At 39.0% G+C, this 22,193-nt stretch overlaps 1 protein-coding gene across 1 annotated transcript in view; it reads left to right on the top strand.

The window, feature by feature from the left end:
* Positions 1 to 22,193, top strand: part of COL19A1 (collagen type XIX alpha 1 chain) — a 356,422-nt gene that overhangs the window by 29,441 nt on the left and 304,788 nt on the right. The window contains exons 4-6 of the mRNA XM_032650897.1: positions 15,329 to 15,452; positions 17,714 to 17,989; positions 22,062 to 22,142. Coding sequence (XP_032506788.1) covers positions 15,329 to 15,452; positions 17,714 to 17,989; positions 22,062 to 22,142 — 481 coding nt within the window. The remainder of the gene's footprint in view (positions 1 to 15,328; positions 15,453 to 17,713; positions 17,990 to 22,061; positions 22,143 to 22,193) is intronic.

Here is a 22,193-nt window from a genome sequence, read left to right as displayed (position 1 = left end):
TTACTTAGTCATATTTTGTAAAAATTGTTTTTAGATTGAACATTTTGTTAATTTGGCATACCTCTGCTCTCACCTGTCCATGAATATTTAGGTGACTTTCATTAATGTGAAGAAAAGTAGACAATGGGAAATAAAGGATTAACTATACTTATATTTCACTAAACTTTGAGCTTTTCAAATGTAGGTTAATATTAATTTCTGTGGATGAACTTCTCATTTACAGTCTTGAACTAGGTACAATGTGTATAAAATGGAGGGAAGATAGGAAATATCCCATTGAGAATTTCTAGCCCAATATAATACCTATGAATGACTTTGGTAAGTAAGTCTCAACAGTATTTTTCTTAATGGGAGTATCACTGAATAAGCAAAGGATAGAATTTCTTATAGGAAATTACACTCCATTCAAAAATATTCAAGCATGGATATCTTAGACACTGCAAGCTGTCATTTTATCTCTCTGGTAACAGACCAGTAATCCAATATGGTGTCTTTTATAATAGAAACTTTGGCAAGATGCAGAGAAATTATTCTGTGTCACGTTAAGTGTTTGTGCTTGTGTGATATAAACAAAAAACATAGTCTGTAAGAGTAGATACATTTTGTATTATTTTTAAAATACAAAATTTTTTCTTCAAAAATTACAGTCTAGGCAAGCAAAATCATTTTTGGCCTCAAAGCAGAATATCAATTTCTGAAAGGGAAATATAGTAATTATAAGGATTTTCATCCATTATAAACTTAGACTAAGAAAAAATAATTTTTCTTTAAACATAAATTTATTTCAATGTATTATTTTAAGACTATGTTTATTAAAACCTTATTAATATTAATGACATTATTTTGTTTTATTATTTTTGTCACAGAAGAAACCTTTCATGGAATATAAAATATTTTCAATATTTGAGTTACATTTTTAATTTTTAAAAATAATTATATTTAGTTTTATTTATGAAGTATTAAAGAATCATATCAAAATGTTTCATTTGCTGGATCGCTCACTCCACTCATTTAACAAATAGTTATAGACTGCCCTGTTGGCACTGTACTTAGGCTTTGTGGGTGGTACAAAGATAGATTAAATGTTGTCTTTGCTTTCAAAGAGCTTGCAATCTCATGATGAAATGTGACAGGTACCTATATGACTATAATCCTAAGTAGAAAGTGAGGAAAAAGGTGTTTTCATTATTTTTTGCTTTGTAACAAACCACTGCAAAACTTAGTGGCTTAAAACAACAATTTATTATTTCTCATGATTTTCTGAGTTAGAAAAAGGTGCAGGGTTTATCCACATGGTTCTGCTTCATGAGATGCTCACTCAGGTCACTGAGCTGCATTAAGCTTGCAGTCAGGCTGAACTGGAAGATCCAAGAAGATATTACTAATGATGTCAGAAGGAATGGCAAAGTAAGAAGCCCAGGAAATGTACCCATCCATAAAAACAGTTAGAACACAGGATAAATGGTCAAAATCAATATTTCAGAACTCTGGAAATTAACCAAGGGCTTGCGACAATTAATGGGTGTTTATTCAAGAAAAAGACTGACTCTTGGTAAGAATAGCTAGCTTTGTGGCATTTTAAACTTGTCCTATTCACATCCCTCTCTCTCCCATAATGGTTGACTTGAAAACCAACAGCTCTATAGTCACAAGTGCAAACCAGCAGCCTAGCAGCCATTGAAGGGAGGAGAATGGGTTTAGAGGTCAACAAAAACCCTATTTCTAGAAAGCTGTCATTATTTTACCTGACGTAGTTCCTAGGAAACCCCAACTCACAGGGCTTCTCTTTATTTGATCTGAATCAGCTCACTCAATAAGTACAGCCTTTTTCCCCTGGCATTTGCTGAAAATAATCAATAGTAATTGTTTAACATTGCAGCTACCCAAGACAGCAATTACAACTGGGACAAATGAGAAGATGACCAAAAACATTTAAAAGGAAAAGCTGGGGGAGGAGATGTCCATAGAAACCTCCAGCATATTTGTGCAATCTACACCTATGTGTAGGCACCTATGTGTAGGCACAGGGATTTGTGGAAACCCAGGAAACCTCCAAAAAGGCCCTACGCTCATTGCCCTGGCTAACTTTGAAACTCTGCACAAGCAAAAAGAGAAGGCTAAGGAGAGTTGTAAACTGCCTGCCTGAGCATTGAAGCCATTCTCCAACATGCACATAGTGTCTCAGCAGAGGCGTGGATGCTTATAGGTCAAAGGCACTTAACTGTTCACTGACCACTAAACTAACTGAGCAGAGACTCCAGTGATCACACATGACATAGAAAGCACACTTTACAAAATTAGTTCAGGAAAGTGACTAAGAAAACAAACAACGGCAGCAACAATTATGACAAAAATAACAAACAGCAACAATAGCAAACCACGGATGGATGGAGAATAATCTGATTCCCAGAGTTGCCACATTATATTATCTAAAATTTCTACTTTTCAATCAAAAAATTACAAGATATGCAAAGAAACAAAGTATGGCCCACATACAGAGAAAAGAGCAGTTAATAGAAACTGTTACTGAGGAAATCTAGTTATTGGACTTACTAGGTAAAGACTTTAAATCAGCTATTTAAATTACGTTCAAATAACAAAAGGAAGCTGTCTAACGAACTAAAGGAAATTATAAAAATGGAGTCTCACCTAAAGGAGCAAAGGATATACAATGGAGAAGGATAATCCCTTCAATAATTAGTGTTGAGAAAATTGGACAGCCACGTGCCAAAGAGGGAAATGACCACTACCTCACTACATACACAAAAATCAACTGAAAGTGGAGTAAAGACTTGAATATGAGATCTGAAACCATAAAATTTCTGGAAGAAAACACAGGCAGTATGTTCTTTGCCATCGGTCTTAGCAATAATTTTCTGGTTGTGTTTCTTCAGGGAAGAGGAACAAAAATAAAAATAAACAAATGGCAATCTGTATATCTTCTTTGAAGAAATGTCTGTTTAGGTCTTCTGCCCATTTTTGGATTGGGTTATTTGTTTTTTTGATATTGAGCTGCATGAGCTGCTTGTATATTTTGGAGATTACTCCTTTGTCAGTTGCTTCGTTAGCAAATATTTTCTCCAATTCTGACGGTTGCCTTTTCATCTTGTTTATGGTTTCCTTTGCTGTGCAAAAGCTTTTAAGTTTCATTAGGTCCCATTTGTTTATTTTTGTTTTTCTTTCCATTTCTCTAGGAGGTGGGTCAAAAAGGATCTTGCTGTGATTTATGTCATAGAGTGTTCTGCCTATGTTTTCCTCTAAGAGTTTTATAGTTCCTGGCCTTACATTTAGGTCTTTTATCCACTTTGTGTTTATTTTTGTGTATGGTGTTAGGGGGTGTTCTAATTTCATTCTTTTACATGTAGCTGTCCAGTTTGATTGCCAACAAACACATGAAAGGATGCTCAACATCACTAATCATTAGAGAGATGCAATCAAAACTACAACGAGGTATCACCTCACACTGGTCAGAATGGCCATCATCAAAATATCTACAAACAATAAATGCTGGAGAGGGTGTGGAGAAAAGGGAACCCTCTTGCACTGTTGATGGGAATGTAAATTGATAGAACCACTATGGAGAATAGTATGGAGGTTCCTTAATAAAACTAAAAGTAGAACTACCATATGACCCAGCAATCCCACTACTGGGCATATACCCTGAGAAAAACATAATTCAAAAAGAGTCATGTACCACAATGTTCATTGCAGCTCTATTTACAATAGTCAGGACATGGAGGCAACCTAAGTGTCCATAGACAGATGAATGGATAAAAAAGATGTGGCACATATATAGAATGGAATATTACCCAGCCATAGACAGAAGTGAAACTGAGTTATTTGTAGTGTGGTAGATGGACCTAGAGACTATCATACAGAGTGAAGTAAGTCAGAAAGAGAAAAACAAATACCGTATGCTAACACATACATGTATGGAATTAAAAAAAAAAGAGGTCAGAAGAACCTAGGGGCAAGACGGGAATAAAGACACAGACCTACTAGAGAATGGACTCGAGGATATGGGGAGGGGGAAGGTAAGCTGTGACAAAGCGAGAGAGTGGCATGGACATATATACACCACCAAACGTAAAATAGATAGCTAGTGGGAAGCAGCCGCGTAGCATAGGGAGATCAGCTAGGTGGTTTGTGACCACCTAGAGGGGTGGGATAGGGAGGGTGGGAGGGAGGGAGATATGGGAACATATGTATATGTATAACTGATTCACTTTGTTATAAAGCAGAAACTAACACACCATTGTAAAGCAATTATACTCCAAGAAAGATGTTAAAAAAAAAAAGAAAATGTATTTGAAGAAATTATGGCTGAAAACTTCCCAAACCTAAAAAAGGAAACAGATATTCAGATACAGAAAACACAGAGGATCCCAAACAAGATAAATCCAAACAGACTTTCACCAAGACATATTATAATAAAAATGGCAAAAGTTAAAGAGAGGATTCTAAAGGCAGCAAGAGAAAAACAAAGAGTTAATTACAGGGAAACCCCTCATAAGGCTATCAGCTTATTTCTCTACAAAAATGATGCAGGCCAGAAGGGAGTGGCAAGATGTATTCAAAGTCCTGAAAGGGAAAAATCTGCAACCTAGGATACTACCCAGCAAGATTATCATTTAGAATAGAAGGAGAGATAAAGAATTTCTCAGAAAAGCAAAAACTAAAAGAATACAGCAATACTAAACTTATCCTAAAGGAAATATTGAAAGGTCTTCTCTAAATAGAAAAGAAGTAAGAATCTATAGGAAAGAGAAAATCACAATTGGAAACTAAATCATTTAAATAAGCCAGTACACAGATTAAAAAAAAAATGAAAAACAAAAACTTACAGAAAAATGATGATAACTACAGTGAACAGCAAAATGGTGAACATGTAGATGCAAAAGAGGATATCAAAATCATAAAATGTGGGGGAGGAGAGTAAAAAAATGTAGATTTTTTTCCTAGAATGTGTTTGAGCCTATACGACTGCCACTCTAAAGCAAGTAGATATAGGAAGGGGTTGACATATGTGAAAAACAGGGCAACTTCAAATCAAAAACATACAATAGAGTCACAAAAAACAAAAATAAGAGAACATAAGCATAATACAAAAGAAAATCATCAAATCACAAAAGGAAGAAGAAAAAGAAAAGGACAAAGAAGAAATATAAAATCAATGTTTAAAATGGAAATAAATGCATATCTATTAATAATTACCTTAAATGTCAATGGACTAAATGTTCCAATCAAAAGACACAGAGTGGCAGACTGGATAAAAAAAACAAGAGCCTAAAACCTGCTGCCTACAAGAGACCCACTTTAGGGCAAAGGGCACATATAGGTTAAAAGTGAGAGAATGGAAAAAGATATTTCACTTAAGTGGAAATGACGAGAAATGGGGGTTGCAATACTCATAGCAGGCAAAACAGACTTTAAAACAAAGGCTATAAAGAAAGATAAAGAAGAACACTATATACTGCTAAAAGGATCAATACAGGGAGAGGATATTACACTTGTCAACATATATGCACCCAATATAGGAGCACCCAGATACATGAAACAAATACTAAGACATAAAGGGAGAAATTGACAGGAACACAATAACAGTAGAAGACTTTAACACCACTCTCACATCAATGGACAGATCTTCAAGACAGAAAATCAATAAGGCAACAAAGATCCTAAATTATACAATAGAATAGTTAGACTTAGTTGATATCTTCAGGACATTACATCCAAAAACAGCAGAATACACATTCTTTTCAAGTACACATGAAACATTCTCTAGGACTGACCATATACTAGGGCACAAAACAAGTCTGAACAAATATAAGAGTATAGAAATTATTTCAAGGAACTTTTCTAACCACAATGGCATGACAAGAAATCAACCACAGAAAAAGAAACAAGAAAAAAACAATTACATGGAGACTAAACAACATGCTATTAAAAAACCAATGGGTCAGTGATGAAATCAAAGAAGAAATTAAAATATACCTTGAGGCAAATGACAATGAAAACATAACTATACAAATTCTATGGCATGCAGCAAAAGCAGTTCTTAGAGGGAATTTCATAGTGATATAGGCCTTCTTTAAGAAACAAGAAAAATCTCAAATAAACAACCTAAACTACCACTTAAAATAATCAGAAAAAGAAAAACAAACAAAACATAAAGTCCACAGAAGGAAGGAGGTAATAAAGATCAGAGAGGAAATAAATAGAGATTTGAAAATTAGGAAAAGTCAATAAAACCAAGAGCTCGTTATTTGAAAGCGTAAGTAAAATTGACAGATCTCTGGCCAGGCTCACCAAGAAAAAAGAGACAAGACCCAAATAAACAAAATAAGAAATGAAAGAGGAGAAATCACAACTGATACTGTGGAAATACAAAAAACCATAAGGGAATACTGTGAACAATTCTATGCCAACAAATTTGACAACCTAGAAGAAATGGAAAACTTTCTAGAAACATACAGCCCACCAAAACTGAATCAAGAAGAAATAGATAACTTGAACAGACAGATCACTAGAAATGAAATAGTATCTGTAATAAAAAAAAACTCCCTACAAACAGAAGTCCAGCACCCGATGGCTTCACTGGGGAATTCTACCAAACATACAAAGGAGAACTTATACTGATCCTTCTCAAACTCTTCCGAAAGACTGAAGAGGAAGGAACACTCCCAAAGACATTCTATGAAGCCACCATCACCCTGATAGCAAAACCAGACAAAAACACTACCAAGAAAGAAAATTACAGGCCAATATCTTTGATGATTATAGACTGAAAAATTCTCAACAGAATATTAGCAAACTGAATCCAACAACACATAAAAAAGTTCATACACCATGACCAAGGGTCATGACCAAGGATTCACCCAAGGGTCACAAGGATGGTTCAACATATGTAAATCAGTCAATGGGATACACCACATCAACAAATGAGAGGATGAAAACCACAAGATCATCTCAATAGATGCAGAAAAAGCATTTGATGAAATTCAACATCCATTCATGGTAAAAATCGCTATGAAAGTGAGTATAGAGGTAACATATCTCAGCATAATAAAAGCTATTTACAATAAACCCACAGCCAATATAATACTCAATGGTGAAAAGCTGAAAGCCTTCCTGATAAAATCTGGAACAAGACAAGGATGCCCACTCACTACTTCTCTTCAGCATAGCATTGGAAGTCCTAGCCACAACAATCAGACAAGAAAAAGAAATAAAACGTATTCAAATTGGTAGGGAAGAGGTAAAATTGTCATTATATGCAGATGATATAATAATATATATATAGAAAACCCTAAAGACTCCACACAAAAGCTATTAGAACTGATAAATGAATTCAGCAAGGTAGCAAGATACAAGATTAACATACAGAATTTGGTTGCATTTCTTTAAACTAACAATGAAATATAAGAAAGGGAAAGTAAAAAAGCATTACCTTTTAAAATTGCACCCCCCAAAATAAAATACTTAGAAATAAACCTCACCAAGGAGGTGAAATACTTATATGCTGAGAACTACAAAACATTAATAAAGGAAATTACAGATGACTCAAAGAAATGGAAAGATATCCCATGCTCTTGGATTGGAAGAATTAATGTTGTTAAAATGGCCATTCTCAGTACCAAAGCAATCTACAGATTTAGTGCGACCCCTATTAAATTACCCATGACATGTTTCACAGAAATAGAAAAATTATCCTAAAATTTATATGGAGCCATAAAAGACCCAGAATTACCAAAGCAATCCTGAAGAAAAAGAACAAAGCAGGAGGCATAACCTTCCCTGACTTCAGACAATACTACAAGGCTACAGTAATCAAAACAGCATGGTACAGGCACAAAAACAGACATATGGATCAATGGGACTGAATAGAGAGTCCAGAAATAAACCCACACACCTACCATCAATTAATCTTCAACAAAGGAGGCACAAATATACAATGAAGAAAAGAATGTCTCTTCAGCAAGTGGTGTTGGGAAAGCTGGACAGCCACATGTAAATCAATGAAGTTAGGACACACCCTCACACTATACACAAAAATAAACTCAAAATGGCTTAAAGGCCTAAATATAAGACAAGACACCATAAAACTCCTAGAAAAGAACATAGGCAAAACATTCTCTGACATAAATCACACCAATGTTTTCTTAGGTCAGTCTCCCAAAGCAATGGAAATAAAAGCAAAAATAAACAAATGGGACCTAATCAAACTTATAAGCATTTGCACAGCAAAGGAAACCATAAACAAAATGCAAAGACAACCTACAGACTGGGAGAAATTATTTGCAAATGATGCAACTGTCAAGGGCTTAATTTCTAAAATATACAAACAGCTCATACAACTCAATAACAAAAAAGCAAACAACCCAATCAAAAAATGGGCAGAAGACCTAAACAGAGATTTATCCAAAGAAGATATACAGATGGCCAGCAGGCACATGAAAAGATGCTCAACATCGCTAATTATTAGAGAATTGCAAATCAAAACTGCAGTGAGGTACCACCCCACACCAGGCAGACTGGCCATCATTAAAAGTCTACAAGTAACAAATGCTGGAGAGAGGGTGGAGAAAAGGGAACCCTCTTACACTATTGGTGGGAATGTAAATTGATGCAGCCACTATGGAAAACAGTATGGAGGTTCCTCAAAAAACTAAAAATAGAGTTGCAATGTAAGCCAACAATCCCACCCAGCCAAAACTATAATTCAAAAGGATACATGCATCCCTATGTTCATAGCAGTACTATTTACAATAGCCAAGACATACAAACAACCTAAATGTTCATCAACAGATGAATGGATAAAGAAGATGTGGTATATATATATATGTACAATGGAATATTACTGAGCCATTAAACAGAATGAAATAATGCCATTTGTGGCAACATGGATGGACCTAGAGATTATCATACTATTTGAAGTCAGAAAGAGAAAGACAAATACCATATGATATCCCTTATATGTGGAGTATAAAATATGACACAAATCAATATATCTATGAAATATAAATAGACTCATAGATATAGAGAACAGATTTGTGGTTGCCAAGGGGAATGGGCGGTAGGGGAGGGAAGGATTGGGAGACTGGGACTAGCAGATGCAAACTATTATATATAGGATGGATAAACAACAAGGTCCTATTGTATGGCACAGGGAACTACATTCAATATCCTGTGACAAACCATAATGGAAAAGACTATGAAAAAGGATATATACATATATATACACACACACACATATATGTATAACTGAATAACTTTGCTGTACAGAAGAAATTAACACATTGTAAGTCAAGTATACTTCAATAAAATTAAAAAAATAAAGTTGGGAATGGAAAAAAATGTTACAAGGCTAAGCACAACATGGGGAATATAACCAATACTTTATACTAACTATAAAAGAAGTATAACCTTTAAAAATTGTGAATCACTATATTGTACACCTGTAACATATAATATTGTACATCAACTATACTTCAATTTAAAAAAGTTAAAAAGAGTGTCAATACATCAAGACAATAGAGCAATCACAAATATGTACCCCAAAACAAAGCCCCCAAATTCATGAAGCAAAAACTCACAGAATTGAAGGGAGACGTAGACAATTCAACAGTAATAGTTGGAGACTTCAGTACCCCATTTTCAAAACAGATAGAACGTTAGACAGAAGATCAGTAAGGAAATAGAAGACTTGCACAACTCTACAAGCTATTTAGACCTAACAGACTGTAGAACATTCCACCTAACAACAGCAGAATACACACTCTTCTCAACTGCATGTGGAACGTTCTCCAGGGTAGGCCATATGTTATGTCATAAAGCAAGTCTCAACAAATTTAAAAGGACTGAAACTTTCCTGCTGTTAATAGGATTTTAAAAGCAGTCCCATTCCTAATACTAGGTTTTCCGTTCATAACCTTGAGTTCTAATTTTCCTCTCCTAACTGATTTTAAGAACTGATTAGGGCAGGAATCTTCCTTTTCCCATCTTTGTAAGCCTCTCTGGGTATTCAGCAAACATTTGTGTAGATCCAGCTTTGCTAACTAGCAGTCACTGATTTGTTTGCTTTTGCACAATGTTGGTCTGGACAGTGTTTATGAAAAATCTGAAATAGTTGCCAAAATTAAAACTCTAAACTTTTCAGATAAAAATCTGGGTATTTGGCTTGTCTTGAAAAATGGGATGAACTGGCAACCCTGGACCCACTTCCCCATATGGTAAGAGTTAGCTGTAGCTAATTAGCAGCTGCCCCTGTAGAAGGGCTGGGCTCTGCATTTCCCTTAGTCTAATGTGTGTGTCCTCTACATGAGAAGGGGTAACAGTGCTGTTATTAACTCACTTGCTCTATTTGTTTTTACTGAAGAATTCTTAAGAGGAAAGTGAAAATTTCTTACATGCACATTTCTATCCAAGACAGAAAAACTAAAACTAAAGGCTAGACTTAGATGGGAACATATGTTATTTTTCTTTTGGTTTACAGACTTCTTACATCCGAATTCAGCTCATTAATTGATTCCTTTAATAATACTTATTGAGTGCCTACCTTGTGCGGGCACTGCTCTAGATGCTGGTGAATAGGATAGACAAAGAACCTTAGGAAGCTTACATTCCAGTTTCCTGGCTGGGCCCTAGAGCCATGTGGTTGTGACTCTTGGTTTATATCAAGGAAGACAGGATGTCTTCAGTGTTAAAACCTTCAGAAGGACCAAGTGGAGTGAGGATTTAGAAGAGGCCAGGGGATTAGGTGATTGGGAATACTTTTATTTTATTTTACTTTACATTTTATAGTATTTCATTTCATTTTACATTATTTTATTTTGACTGCTCTTATCAGTTTTACCCACAGGACCTTAATAACAGATGAGCACAGAGACATCTGTCTTTGTGCTGATCAGAAGCCAATAACAAAAACAGACATTTCCAAAGTCACCCTTCTGGGTTCTTAAACATGGTGCCAGGTCTCTCCTGTCCTCCTCACTCTGGGTGAGGTTTTTAAGTCTGGCGGCCATGCTGACCAGAGCTGACCCTACAGAGTGCCCCCTTTTATTCTTCCCACTGCCTGGGGGGGTCTCTTCACCAACCTTACTGCTTACCAGTGACGTCCCTGGAGTGTCTGTTGGAACAGGAGGTGGGCAGGGAGCTGAAGGCTGACCCAAGGGTTCCAGCCGCCCACTGACACCCAATAGTCACTACGTGGCTAAGGTGACCAGCACTGTTAAGTAGGCGTGAACAAGGCTATCAGGGCGGCAGTGACACACCGGAACTTCACGGAACTACCAGCAAATCACAGGGTACATGGTACTGAATACCCCTAACGGCTTTCCATATTGGAAAGAATTCTGCATCGGAAGTCACAGGACCTGGCCTGCAGCCCAACTCACTCGCCATTAGCCATCTGGGTGATGGTGTCCCTGGGTGAGGAGTGAAGGGCAGGATGCAGAGACCTCTGGATTCCAGTAGCACTGGTTCTGGGGAGATACTCCCCCTGGGATGGCATGGAGGCGGGAGGGGCCATGCAGGAGCACAGGTGGGGGAGGACGAGCTCGGAGACAGTGGCTCAGGACACAGTCCTCTGGGGCTGGACTCCGGGGACAGTGGCCCGGGACACAGTCCTCTGGGGCTGGACACCGGGGACAGTGGCCCGGGACACAGTCCTCTGGGGCTGGACCCTGTGTCCCACTGGTGGATGGCCCGGCCTGGCCTGGAGGTGTGGCGGGAGGAGACAGGCCTGGGTTTGGCCCCAGGAGATCCTGCAGGGCGACCACAGGCACCGTCCCTTGGACAGGATGCCGGCCCCGCTGAGGCCTGTCCACTGCGAGCACGGTCTCCGCCCCCGTCAACCCGGGCAGCCCCGCACGTCCACGCCTGTCTGTGGCCCGGGCTCAGTGCCCCCTCCTCGTTCAGCACAGAGCCTCCGAAAGGGCCTCCCCAAGACTCACCAGCTCGGCCTTCCGACCGGCCTCCAGCTGCCCGGTCTCCTCCGGCCTCTTCTGTGACCCGGTTACATCCTCCTGCAGAATTCAGTTCACTGTAGCCACTGTGCCGCCTGGTGGGTCACTCGAGCCGTCCGTCCAGGCGATGATGACCATGGCCTGGACCATAGTGGTTTCCACTCGCCTTCTTCAAGAGGTACCCAAGGGGCCCTTCCCGTCACCAAGTTTCGGCCTAAAATCTGCATTGGAACCCATATGACAGTCTTCCTCCAAGTGGTCCAAAGGGGTTCCGAACTCGGGGACTTGTCTCGGTGCAGGCGTGCTCTGAGAGCCCCTGGTGTCGTGGGTTTTCTCCCTCGGGACGAGATTCAGGCGCGTGAAGGGCGGAAACCGAAAGAGAGGGAGGCCGTCTTTTTAGGTCGAGGGTGAAGAATGACCGTCGGTACTTCAACATTCCAGATGCTCCGGAAATGATGGACCTTGCAGTGCTTGGCAGAGGGGGAGGGGGGAATTCCTGAAGTTTAAAATGGGGTTTTCTTTTCATTATTTCATTATTTCCCAACATCCTAATTAAAAGCAAAAGCCAAAAAAAACTGACAAGCTTCCACAGCAGGGATATTGCCTGAATTCCGAAGGTCACATTTTCTGATCTGCTCGCCATCCCCAGTACAAATCCCGCAGTTATTCATTATGGGTGGAAATCCCATTTGGAGATAAGCCCATCCAGTTCCTGTATTAACTTCTTGACTGGGTAAGCTAGGCTGTATTTGCCATCGTGGCTGTGGCCGCTGTCCGGGCTCCTCCAACATTGCCCTGTGGCGTCTCGAGCTCCCCTCGTGCGGCCGCTGCAGCTCCCCCTCCTGCCCGCAGCGGCGCGCTCCTTTCTGGAGGGAACCGCGTCTCCCCCACCCCGCCCCAGGCCCCCTCGCCGATTGGGTGAGACCACTCACGTGATGGCCTGCCTCGGGAAGAGGGGCGCACCATGAGCAGCCGCGCGAGAGCCCACGGGATTGCTTTTAGAATGCAGGAAGGCTCAGGGCGGAGGGCTGTGACAGTGTGACGTTCAGAGTCTTCATTTAAGAAACTTGGTGGATACCTGGAAGGGTAATATAATGCTGTATCGAGGATGGAGGGAGTTTTGTCTGTTTTACAGCAGGGGAGAGGGTGAAGATATGCATACATTTGTAAACCGAGATAAGAGGGGCATAGGTGAGGGAGAGATGGGAGATGGAAATAGACTTTTATCCTCTGAAGTGCAAAAATGACTGTAGAGTGGGAGATGAAGCCACAGAGACAGACATAATACATTCTCAGAAGACGGGAAGCAGTGGGGTCACAGGCAGCAGAGAGGAGGAAGTTAGAACCTCGGAACCGCAGGGCGGGGTGCTGCTGGCCCGTGGGGTGGGGTACCTCCCCGGCACGGGAGAGGCTCATCCCGGGGAGGCACCAGCCAGCCTCTGTGGAGGCTGGAGAGGGGTGTGTGTGTGTGTGTGTGTGTGTGTGTGTGTGTGTGTGTGTGTGTGTGTGTGTGATGAAAATGAGGCCCCAGGTTGCCTCCTCTTTCTTCAGCCAGCCAGACAAGAGCTGAGAGCCAGAAAGCCTCCGGACTGGGGGTAAGCAGGTTAATGAAGAAGGTAAAACTAGAGTTTATATATATTTAGAGGCAGACCTCCTTTTATTGTGTTTCACTTTATTGTACTATATAGATACTGGATTTTTTACAAATTGAAGGTTTGTGGCAACCCTGGGTTGTCAGATGGTGGTTAGCATATTTCTTTTTAGCAGTAAAGCATTTTAAAAATTAAGGTATGTACGTTTTTAGATATAATGCTGTTGCACATGGAATAGAGTCCAGCATAGTGTAAACACAACTTTTACACACACGGGAAAAGCAAAAAATTCGTGTGACTCACTTTTTTTTTGCTGTACGCGGGCCTCTCACTGTGGTGGCCTCTCCCGTTTGCAGAGCAGAGGCTCCGGACGCGCAGGCTCAGCGGCCATGGCTCACGGGCCCAGCCGCTCCGCGGCATGTGGGATCTTCCCAGACCGGGGCATGAACCCGTGTCCCCTGCATTGGCAGGCAGATTCTTAACTACTGCACCACCAGGGAAGCCCGTGACTCACTTTATTGTGATATTCACTTTATTCCAGTGAGCTGGCCCCAAACCCGCAATATCCCTGAGGTATGCTTATGTACATGTACCTACATTTATACACTATATACGTAAGAGTGTGTGTGTGTGTGTGTGTGTGCGTGCGCGCACGCGTGAGTTTAACCAACTAAGAACTTTAGGCCAGCATAGCTTTTTTTTTTTTTTCATATTTGTTCCTGATTTCCCTACCACTTGCGACTTTTTCTCTAACACAAAGTGTAAAACCAAAGTTTCAGAATTCTCCATGAGTCTGGCTGTCAGTTTCAGTGGACCTTGGTGTGATATTCCCAGTGAGTAGTTAACCATCTCAATGTATGATGTTTTATTTATATAAACAAGTTCTGGCTATGTTAATCCTTAAGAGAATTCTTACCTACTATTCCTCATGATTCTTTAAAAGAAAAGCAAGATTCGTGCCTTGCAGAGTTTTTACATACAATGCAGATAACTTTAAAAGTCAACGTGGAGGAATGTATCTCTCCATGTTTTCCAATGAAAGTCTAAATATGATTTATGTTCATGGTGAATTTTTCTCCCCAAGTTTCTTCATGGATCCAGTGAGACCAGTATTTTGAAACAAGGTTGAGACAGAAGCATATTTGGACTGTCTTCAGGCTTCTCTCTGCTACCTAGAAATAACTTACTTATTTTCTGTAAGAATAAAAAATAAGCTAAAATGTCTTTATTATATTTAGTTTCAGTCCTAAATTGATACCTACTAGGAAATCAGAATTAGGAGTTCATTTTGCAAGGGTTTAATATGACAAAAGTCCTTTGGAAGTATACATTTAATTGCTAGCAGTGTTCTTTGAAATGCTCTGTACTTCTGTCTACCGGTAAAGCCTAGGGGTACTATTTATTTCCTTTATAAATGTCTACTGTGTGCCAGACTGCAGTGAATTCTGAGATTCTGTTGGAACATCTTGTTCAGTAAATGAATATCGCCCCATAGTACTATAGTCACTCGCTTTTACACACCTCAAGCTTTAACAACACCTTCCCGGGAAATTTTTTAAAGGGAAAGAACAAGGATACAAAATCCATAGATAAAAGTAGACGTGGATGCGTCCATGTATGCATTTGGTAGAATGCTGTAAACATGCATAATGAATTCTAAATTCATTGAGAAAATGTGACTAAGATGTTGTGTTGCAGAGACCTTCATACCGAGATTTTGTGTCCTTGCCTTCAGTTTTCCCACGATGGTTCTTTGTTTTTCTCCCACAGTAAGGTGTTTCCCAAAGGCCTTCCTGAGGAGTTCGCCATAGCAGCCATGTTTCGGGTACGAAGAAGCACCAAAAAGGAACGGTGGTTTCTGTGGCAGGTTTTAAACCAGCAGAATATGCCACAGGTAAGGAACCAGAGAGATGTACTGATCTGTGGCCTCTGGTGGGGTTAGGCCAGGTGAATCTTGGATCTGTGGGCATAAATTTGGGAGCAGACCTCATGCACGACTATTCTGTCTTTTAGTGGAATCATCCACAGGGAAATGCAAGTATTCTCAGAGTTAGAAGGAGCTTGCTGAGATTTGTAATGGGAGAGCCTGGTGGGTGAGGCAAGATTAGTTTGTTTTCTGTTTTTGTTTTGTTGTTCTGTTTGTTTTTTTCTACTACATTCCTATTTTTGTCTGAAGACACTCTAACTACCCTTCATTTACAACTGCTTCATTGACACCAAGACCGCTCACTGACGACTTCTTCATTCCCTATTATTTCTGATATTATACATCATTTTAAAGCTGTTCATTGTTTCCTCTGAAAATCCTTAGTAAATTAAGAGATGAGATACAAATATTGATTCCATCAATAAAAATAATTGAACACATGCTAGATGCGAGTTAGTGACAAAGATAAGAGACTGGCAAAGCATGATTCCTTTTCTCAGGGAGCACATAGGTCTGGGGATGCCATGTATGAGAACAGCCTATTGGAGCATGACCACAAGGTGACAAGTGTGGTGGCCGAGGACAGCTTGGAGTTGGGTGGGGACTGTGCGAGCATGGAAAGGACGGCTCCCCCAGATGGGACATGAGAAGAGCAGGGGTCTAGGAATACTTGTGGGAGATGTGGCATTTGGGCAGAAAGGAGGGGACGCAGGTGCTCCAGGGAGGGGAGGTAAACATCACAATTACTTTTGGGCACCATCCATCTGTGTTTATTTCCATACATATCCATTGAAATGTTTTTCATTTCACTGGTCTTTTAATATGTTATTATATAGTCACAGTATTAAGATGGAAATATGACTTGAACAGAAAGAACATGTTCTCTATGAAAATGTATTTTCTTTGCACCATGCAAAGCATCAGAAGTTAAAGAAGTTGATCTCAGTTTCCATGCTAAGAGAAGTGATTATTTCTTATTGTTTTTAAATTAGTAACATTTAATTCTTGAATCACTAATACAGAATTATATATATACTTAGATAAAAACACACACATATGCACATACGCACACACACACACTCCTAGATGTCCTCTCAAGAAAGGAGCATATTACATTCACCAGATATCCCATATTTAAACCATTTTTGTAGCGGTTGTTTGCTGTTCTTTTTTTTTTTTTTTTGCGGTACGCGGGCCTCTCACTGTTGTGGCCTCTCCCATTGCGGAGCACAGGCTCTGGATGCGCAGGCCCAGCAGCCATGGCTCACGGGCCCAGCCGCTCCATGGCATGTGGGATCTTCCCAGACCGGGGCACAAACCCGTGTCCCCTGCATCGGCAGGCGGACTCTCAACCACTGCACCACCAGGGAAGCCCTGCTGTTCTTATATGTTAACAAATCCAACGGACACAAGTATCATCTAAAATATTTTACTGAGTACCTCAGTTCTACTAACATGCAGCTTGAGTTTTTTTTCAATTATTTTATTTTTTTATTGGAGTATAATTGCTTTACAGTGTTGTGTTAGTTTCTGCTGTACAACAACGTGAATCAGCTATTCGTATACATATATCCCCATATCTCCTCCCTCTTAAGCCTCCCTCCCACCCTCCCTATCCCACCCCTCTAGGTGGTCACAAAGCACCGAACTGAGCTCCCTGTGCTATGCACCTGCTTCCCACCAGCTATTTTACACATGGTAGTGTATATATGTCAATGCTATTCTCTCAATTTGTCCCACCCTCCACTTCCCCTGTGTGTCCACAAGTTCGTTCTCTACGTCTGTGTCTCCTTTCCTGCCCTGCAAATAGGATCATCTGTACCATTTTTCTAGATTCCATATATATGCGTTAATATTCGATATTTGTTTTTCTCTTTCTGACTTACTTCACTCTGTATGACAGACTTTAGGTTCATCCACCTCACTACAAATGATCCAATTCTGTTCCTTTTTATGGATGAGTAATATTCCATTGTGTATATGTACCACATCTTTATCCATTCATCTGTCGATGGGCATTTAGGTTGCTTCCATTTCCTGGCTGTTGTAAATAGTGCTGCAGTGAACATTGTGGTGCATGTCTCTTTTTGACTTATGCTTTTCTCAGGGTATATGCCCTGTAGTGGGATTGCTGGGTCCTATGGTAGCACCTTGAGTTTTGATTTGTGTGCTTTAATAATTTTTAAAACTGAATTTCAAACACTTAAAGATCATTTGCATTTTTGCAGGTTTCTATAGCAGTTGATGGTGGAAAGAAGATGGTGGAATTTATGTTCCGAGCTGTGGAGGGAGATGTGTTGAACTACGTTTTTAAAAATCGAGAACTCCGTCCTTTGTTTGATCGTCAGTGGCATAAACTTGGCTTCAGTATACAATCCCAGGCCATTTCAGTCTATACGGACTGTAACTTAGTTGCAAGCCGGCATATTGATGGAAAGGGCACTGTGGACTTCCACGGAAGGACTGTTATTGCAACCCGAGCTTCAGATGGCAGGCCTGTGGACGTGAGTTGTTAGCTAGTAACATTTATAAATTAAAATAAAATATCTTATTAAAACCTTTTTCCTTTAATAACTGTATAAGATATTCCCTTCTCAACACTGTTTAAATTAATTTGCTATCAGATGTGTGAAGCATAGCTATGTATTTCCAACTATATATATATATATATATATATATATATATATATATATATATTTGTGTGTGTGTGTGTGTGTGTGTGTGTGAGATACGCGGGCCTCTCACTGTTGTGGCCTCTTCCGTTGTGGAGCACAGGCTCCATACACGCAGGCTCAGCAGCCATGGCTCATGGGCCCAGCCGCTCCGCGGCATGTGGGATCTTCCTGGACCGGGGCGCGAAGCCGTGTCCCCTGCATCGGCAGGCGGACTCTCAACCACTGCGCCACCAGGGAAGCCCTCCAACTATATTTTTACATATATTATTTTCTATCTATTTTCACCGATTTTTCTGTAGCCTGTGAATTTAAAAGAACTAGGTTATGCCTTAAAAAATAAGGTTATTAAAATTAACTGTTAGTAAAAATTGAAAATATTATACAAAAGTAAGCTTGGTCTAAGTTCCTATGTCTTGAATAGAAAGGACTGGAAAAAGATGAAATTTAAGTTAAACGGTTCCAGATCATCTGGTGTTTTCATTCAAGAACAATAGGCTATTTATTCATCCTCAGAATCACAAATATTTGTACTGCAGACTATTTTTCATTAGCTTATAATGTTTCTTTAGAGTTCTGTTGGACTGAAACACAACAGTAGGTCATTGGATGAGAACAATTGTCTAGTAAAACCCTTTCAGATGAAAAGTTTCTTTAAAAATTATATTTGATGCTCACATGGTACAGATTTATTATCAATTTCCCAAAGGCCTATAATCTTTAAAAAGGGGGATATATCTAAATTTGATGACTTCACACTTTCTTATGGGTGGAATGATGGGAAAACCCATAAAAATAATCTGAATGCAGGACACCAATAGGAATTGTTAACGCAAAGCCCTTAACAGTTCAATTTTGTTTCAAAAGTACGGTTCTGTGCACATACATGTTTAGCCAGCATATTATTTCTAAAGGCCCCTGTGGAAGGCATCAGAGATAGATGACAGATGGATAGATAGATAGATATTATATATATGTGTGTGTGTATATATATATATATATATATATCCAATAAAATATTATTTTTAAACTGTCTTCTCTTAGACACAATGAACAAATCAGTGAAAGTGTCATAACGAGGGTTCAGTGATGATTATCAAGATACCCCAGAGCAGGAGAAGCCAGTTCTGGACTTAAGACATCATGGCATCAGGGAGAGTGAGTTTGCTTGGGGATCAGACAGATGTGATTGTAAATCCTAGCTCACCCACTTAATTCTTATGATCTGCTAACTTATCTTGCTCACTCTTAATTTATCTGAGTCTCAGTATCCTAAATTATAAAATAATATTGGTAGACTCGTTAGTTATAATTGCATAGCGTATGTGCCATAGTGCATAATATGTGGTCAGTTTTCTGTGTATTCATTTATTTATTTAGGGCCAGACATGCCGTTCAACCTGGCATAAAAGAGCAGAAAACAACAACAAAATCTCCTCTCTCAAAGATCTTAAAGGCTCAGTCTGTGTCAGAAAGATGGATCAAGTATGTGTCAGTAAATGGTGGCTGCCAATAATAATCACAGTATTAATTGTAGTGACAACAGTCCTAGACAGACCTTTCAGAAAGGTCTCTCCAGAGTCAAGGGAGGAAGTGGAGTCCAGCAGCTAAACCTCAGACGTGTGACTTCCAGCAGTGGGTGGAGTGTAGGTAGACGGGAAGTGATCTTCAGGGGATTCTAGTAACAGGAGTAGGGGTGGCGGCAGCCCTTGCTGGAGCCCTGGTGTTGACTGGAATCTGATCTCCTGCAGGACTAGAGAGGGCAAAGTGGGGAATGGCAAGAACCAAAGAACATGAGGATTAAGATAAATTCATAACCTTTGAGGGAGAGATGACAATGAGAGAGGAGCAAGTTATTCCAAGAGTGGGGTCCTAACTCCAAGCTCCCGTCTCAAGGTTGAGTGTTGTGTCCCGTGTCTAATTAACTTTTTACTCAAGGTAACAACCTGAGGCTGAAGAATATCACTGTGAGTCCTGATGAAAAGCTACAATGGGAAAATTATAGTCTTACAACACTTTCATAGTTTAATGTGGAATCTTAGTTCACTTAAGAAATAATATTAAAGCCATGTCACGATGATGGAGCTTTTAGAAGAGTCACTGTTTAAGTTAAACAAACAAAAAAAATACGTATTTTATTTTTTAAAGATTCTTGGTCCTACTAAAACTCTAAGTAAACTAATATTTTTATTATCTCCATACAAGCTCTGTGATTTATAAGATTTGTTGTAACGTGAAAATGTTTTGTTTATTCAGAACGTAAGTTATCAAAAAAAACCTTCTAATGATTAGGTTTTATTTTGCATATACTACCCGTGTGCTTTCGTGCAGAGAAATAGGTGACAAAACTGATAAAAGAATTTTTTTTTAAACAAAAAAATTCTGCGTGACAGGGTCAGTGCATTCTCATTCTAAAGCACTATGTCAGTGAAGGATTCTAAAGCAACTAATGAATTAAAAAAGCATAATTAAACTAGGCTGATTGTAGTTTCAGTGTCATGGGTACTTTATTAGGTTCTAATCCATGAAAAATTGATCATCTATCTTCAGTTAAGTAAAATAATTCATATGAAGGCCCTAGCACAGTGGATGATACATAATAGAATCTCAGTATTTATTGACTATTTAGATAACAGTGTTGATGATAAATTAGTTTTAGTTAAGGAGAATATTAATTAATTGGAGTCTCTACATTCTTCATTCTACATAATGGGTATGTTACTGCCTGGTGTTTCATTAGACTATGTAAGACAGTGTATTTAAACTTTATAAATAAAAGTTTACTTCAGTAACCTTGCAAAAAGTTACAGAAGAGAAATCATTAAGTTTCATTTCATCTCAGAATTTTGCATTGGCTGCAAATCTTAGGCTGTTCGTGAATCCAGAAGATGTCTGGAATTCTTAATGCTTTCTGTGAACTGAATTGATTTTGTTCATCTCAGTGTAGAGTAATAGTTACAGCTTTTCCCCTCCTTTCTTGCTTTGTTGGTGTTGGGTTAGAGATTCAGAGCTAACCTCAGATATCTGCTTTCTATTATCATAGGATTATTATATTATTATAGTTGGGTCTTACTATAGAAAGTACTTACTGACCTCAAAGAAATACATAATCTAGCTCTGTTACATTAGGAGACAGAGAAAGATGGGGAAAGAGGAGAGAGAGAGAGAAAGGCGGGGAGAAGGGGAAGGAAAGAGGTTGTTCCTGACCTATGTTATATGTCATATCATCATAAGATTATTAATTAAATTATTACATTTACAACCACAAACTAATTTGAAGCAGCCTCTCTGTGCTTCTGTCATATTGAAATTTTGTCAATTGTCTGTACCATTTACTTTCTCTGATGTGGTTGTTTGATCTTGCACTTGAAGACATGATTGTACTTTCCTGAAACTACTTTTAATTTCATGTCCGAATGCCAACAAATGTGGATTTGCTGAGCAAATAGAAGAATCAATTTTTTTTTGTAAAAATACTGTGAGTCATGCTCAAGAGTATGCCATGTAACATAAAATCCTTAGGTGATTAGACAGTATCTATGAAAAGTAGATAAAAACTAAATACCTTTTTTTCTTCTTATCATAGTGCATTATCTCTCTTTAATTAAATACTTCTTTTTGATGGTTTGAAACAAGGAGCAGAGATCTGCAATTGCTCTATTACTTGATTTCCTTTACATATAGATTTATCTCAACAGCCGAATCCATTTCTGTTTCTCAAAGGGTCCATAAAGTCATGAATCCTAAATTAAACAAAAACCAAAATATCTGCCAGTGATCTATTTGTATAAATATTAGCTTCTTTTTTTCTTTCCAGTTAAATTACCATCGTTCTCATATGCCTAAATGTGATTTTCAAAAAGAAAAATACTAATGATATATCTTATTACTAATTTTTTAATAGGTTGAAATTCACCAACTTCAAATCTACTGTAACTCGAACTTCATAGCTCAAGAAACGTGTTGTGAGATATCAGACCCTAAGGTAAGCTCAGTTTTTGGTGTGTGAAGACTGTAGAAGGCCAGTTGCCTGGGC

Source organism: Phocoena sinus, chromosome 12 (genome assembly GCF_008692025.1).
Source record: "Phocoena sinus isolate mPhoSin1 chromosome 12, mPhoSin1.pri, whole genome shotgun sequence".
Classification (NCBI taxonomy): Eukaryota; Metazoa; Chordata; class Mammalia; order Artiodactyla; family Phocoenidae; genus Phocoena; species Phocoena sinus.
Note: the sequence above shows the minus strand (reverse complement) of the source record. Positions and strands in the feature narration are given on the sequence as shown.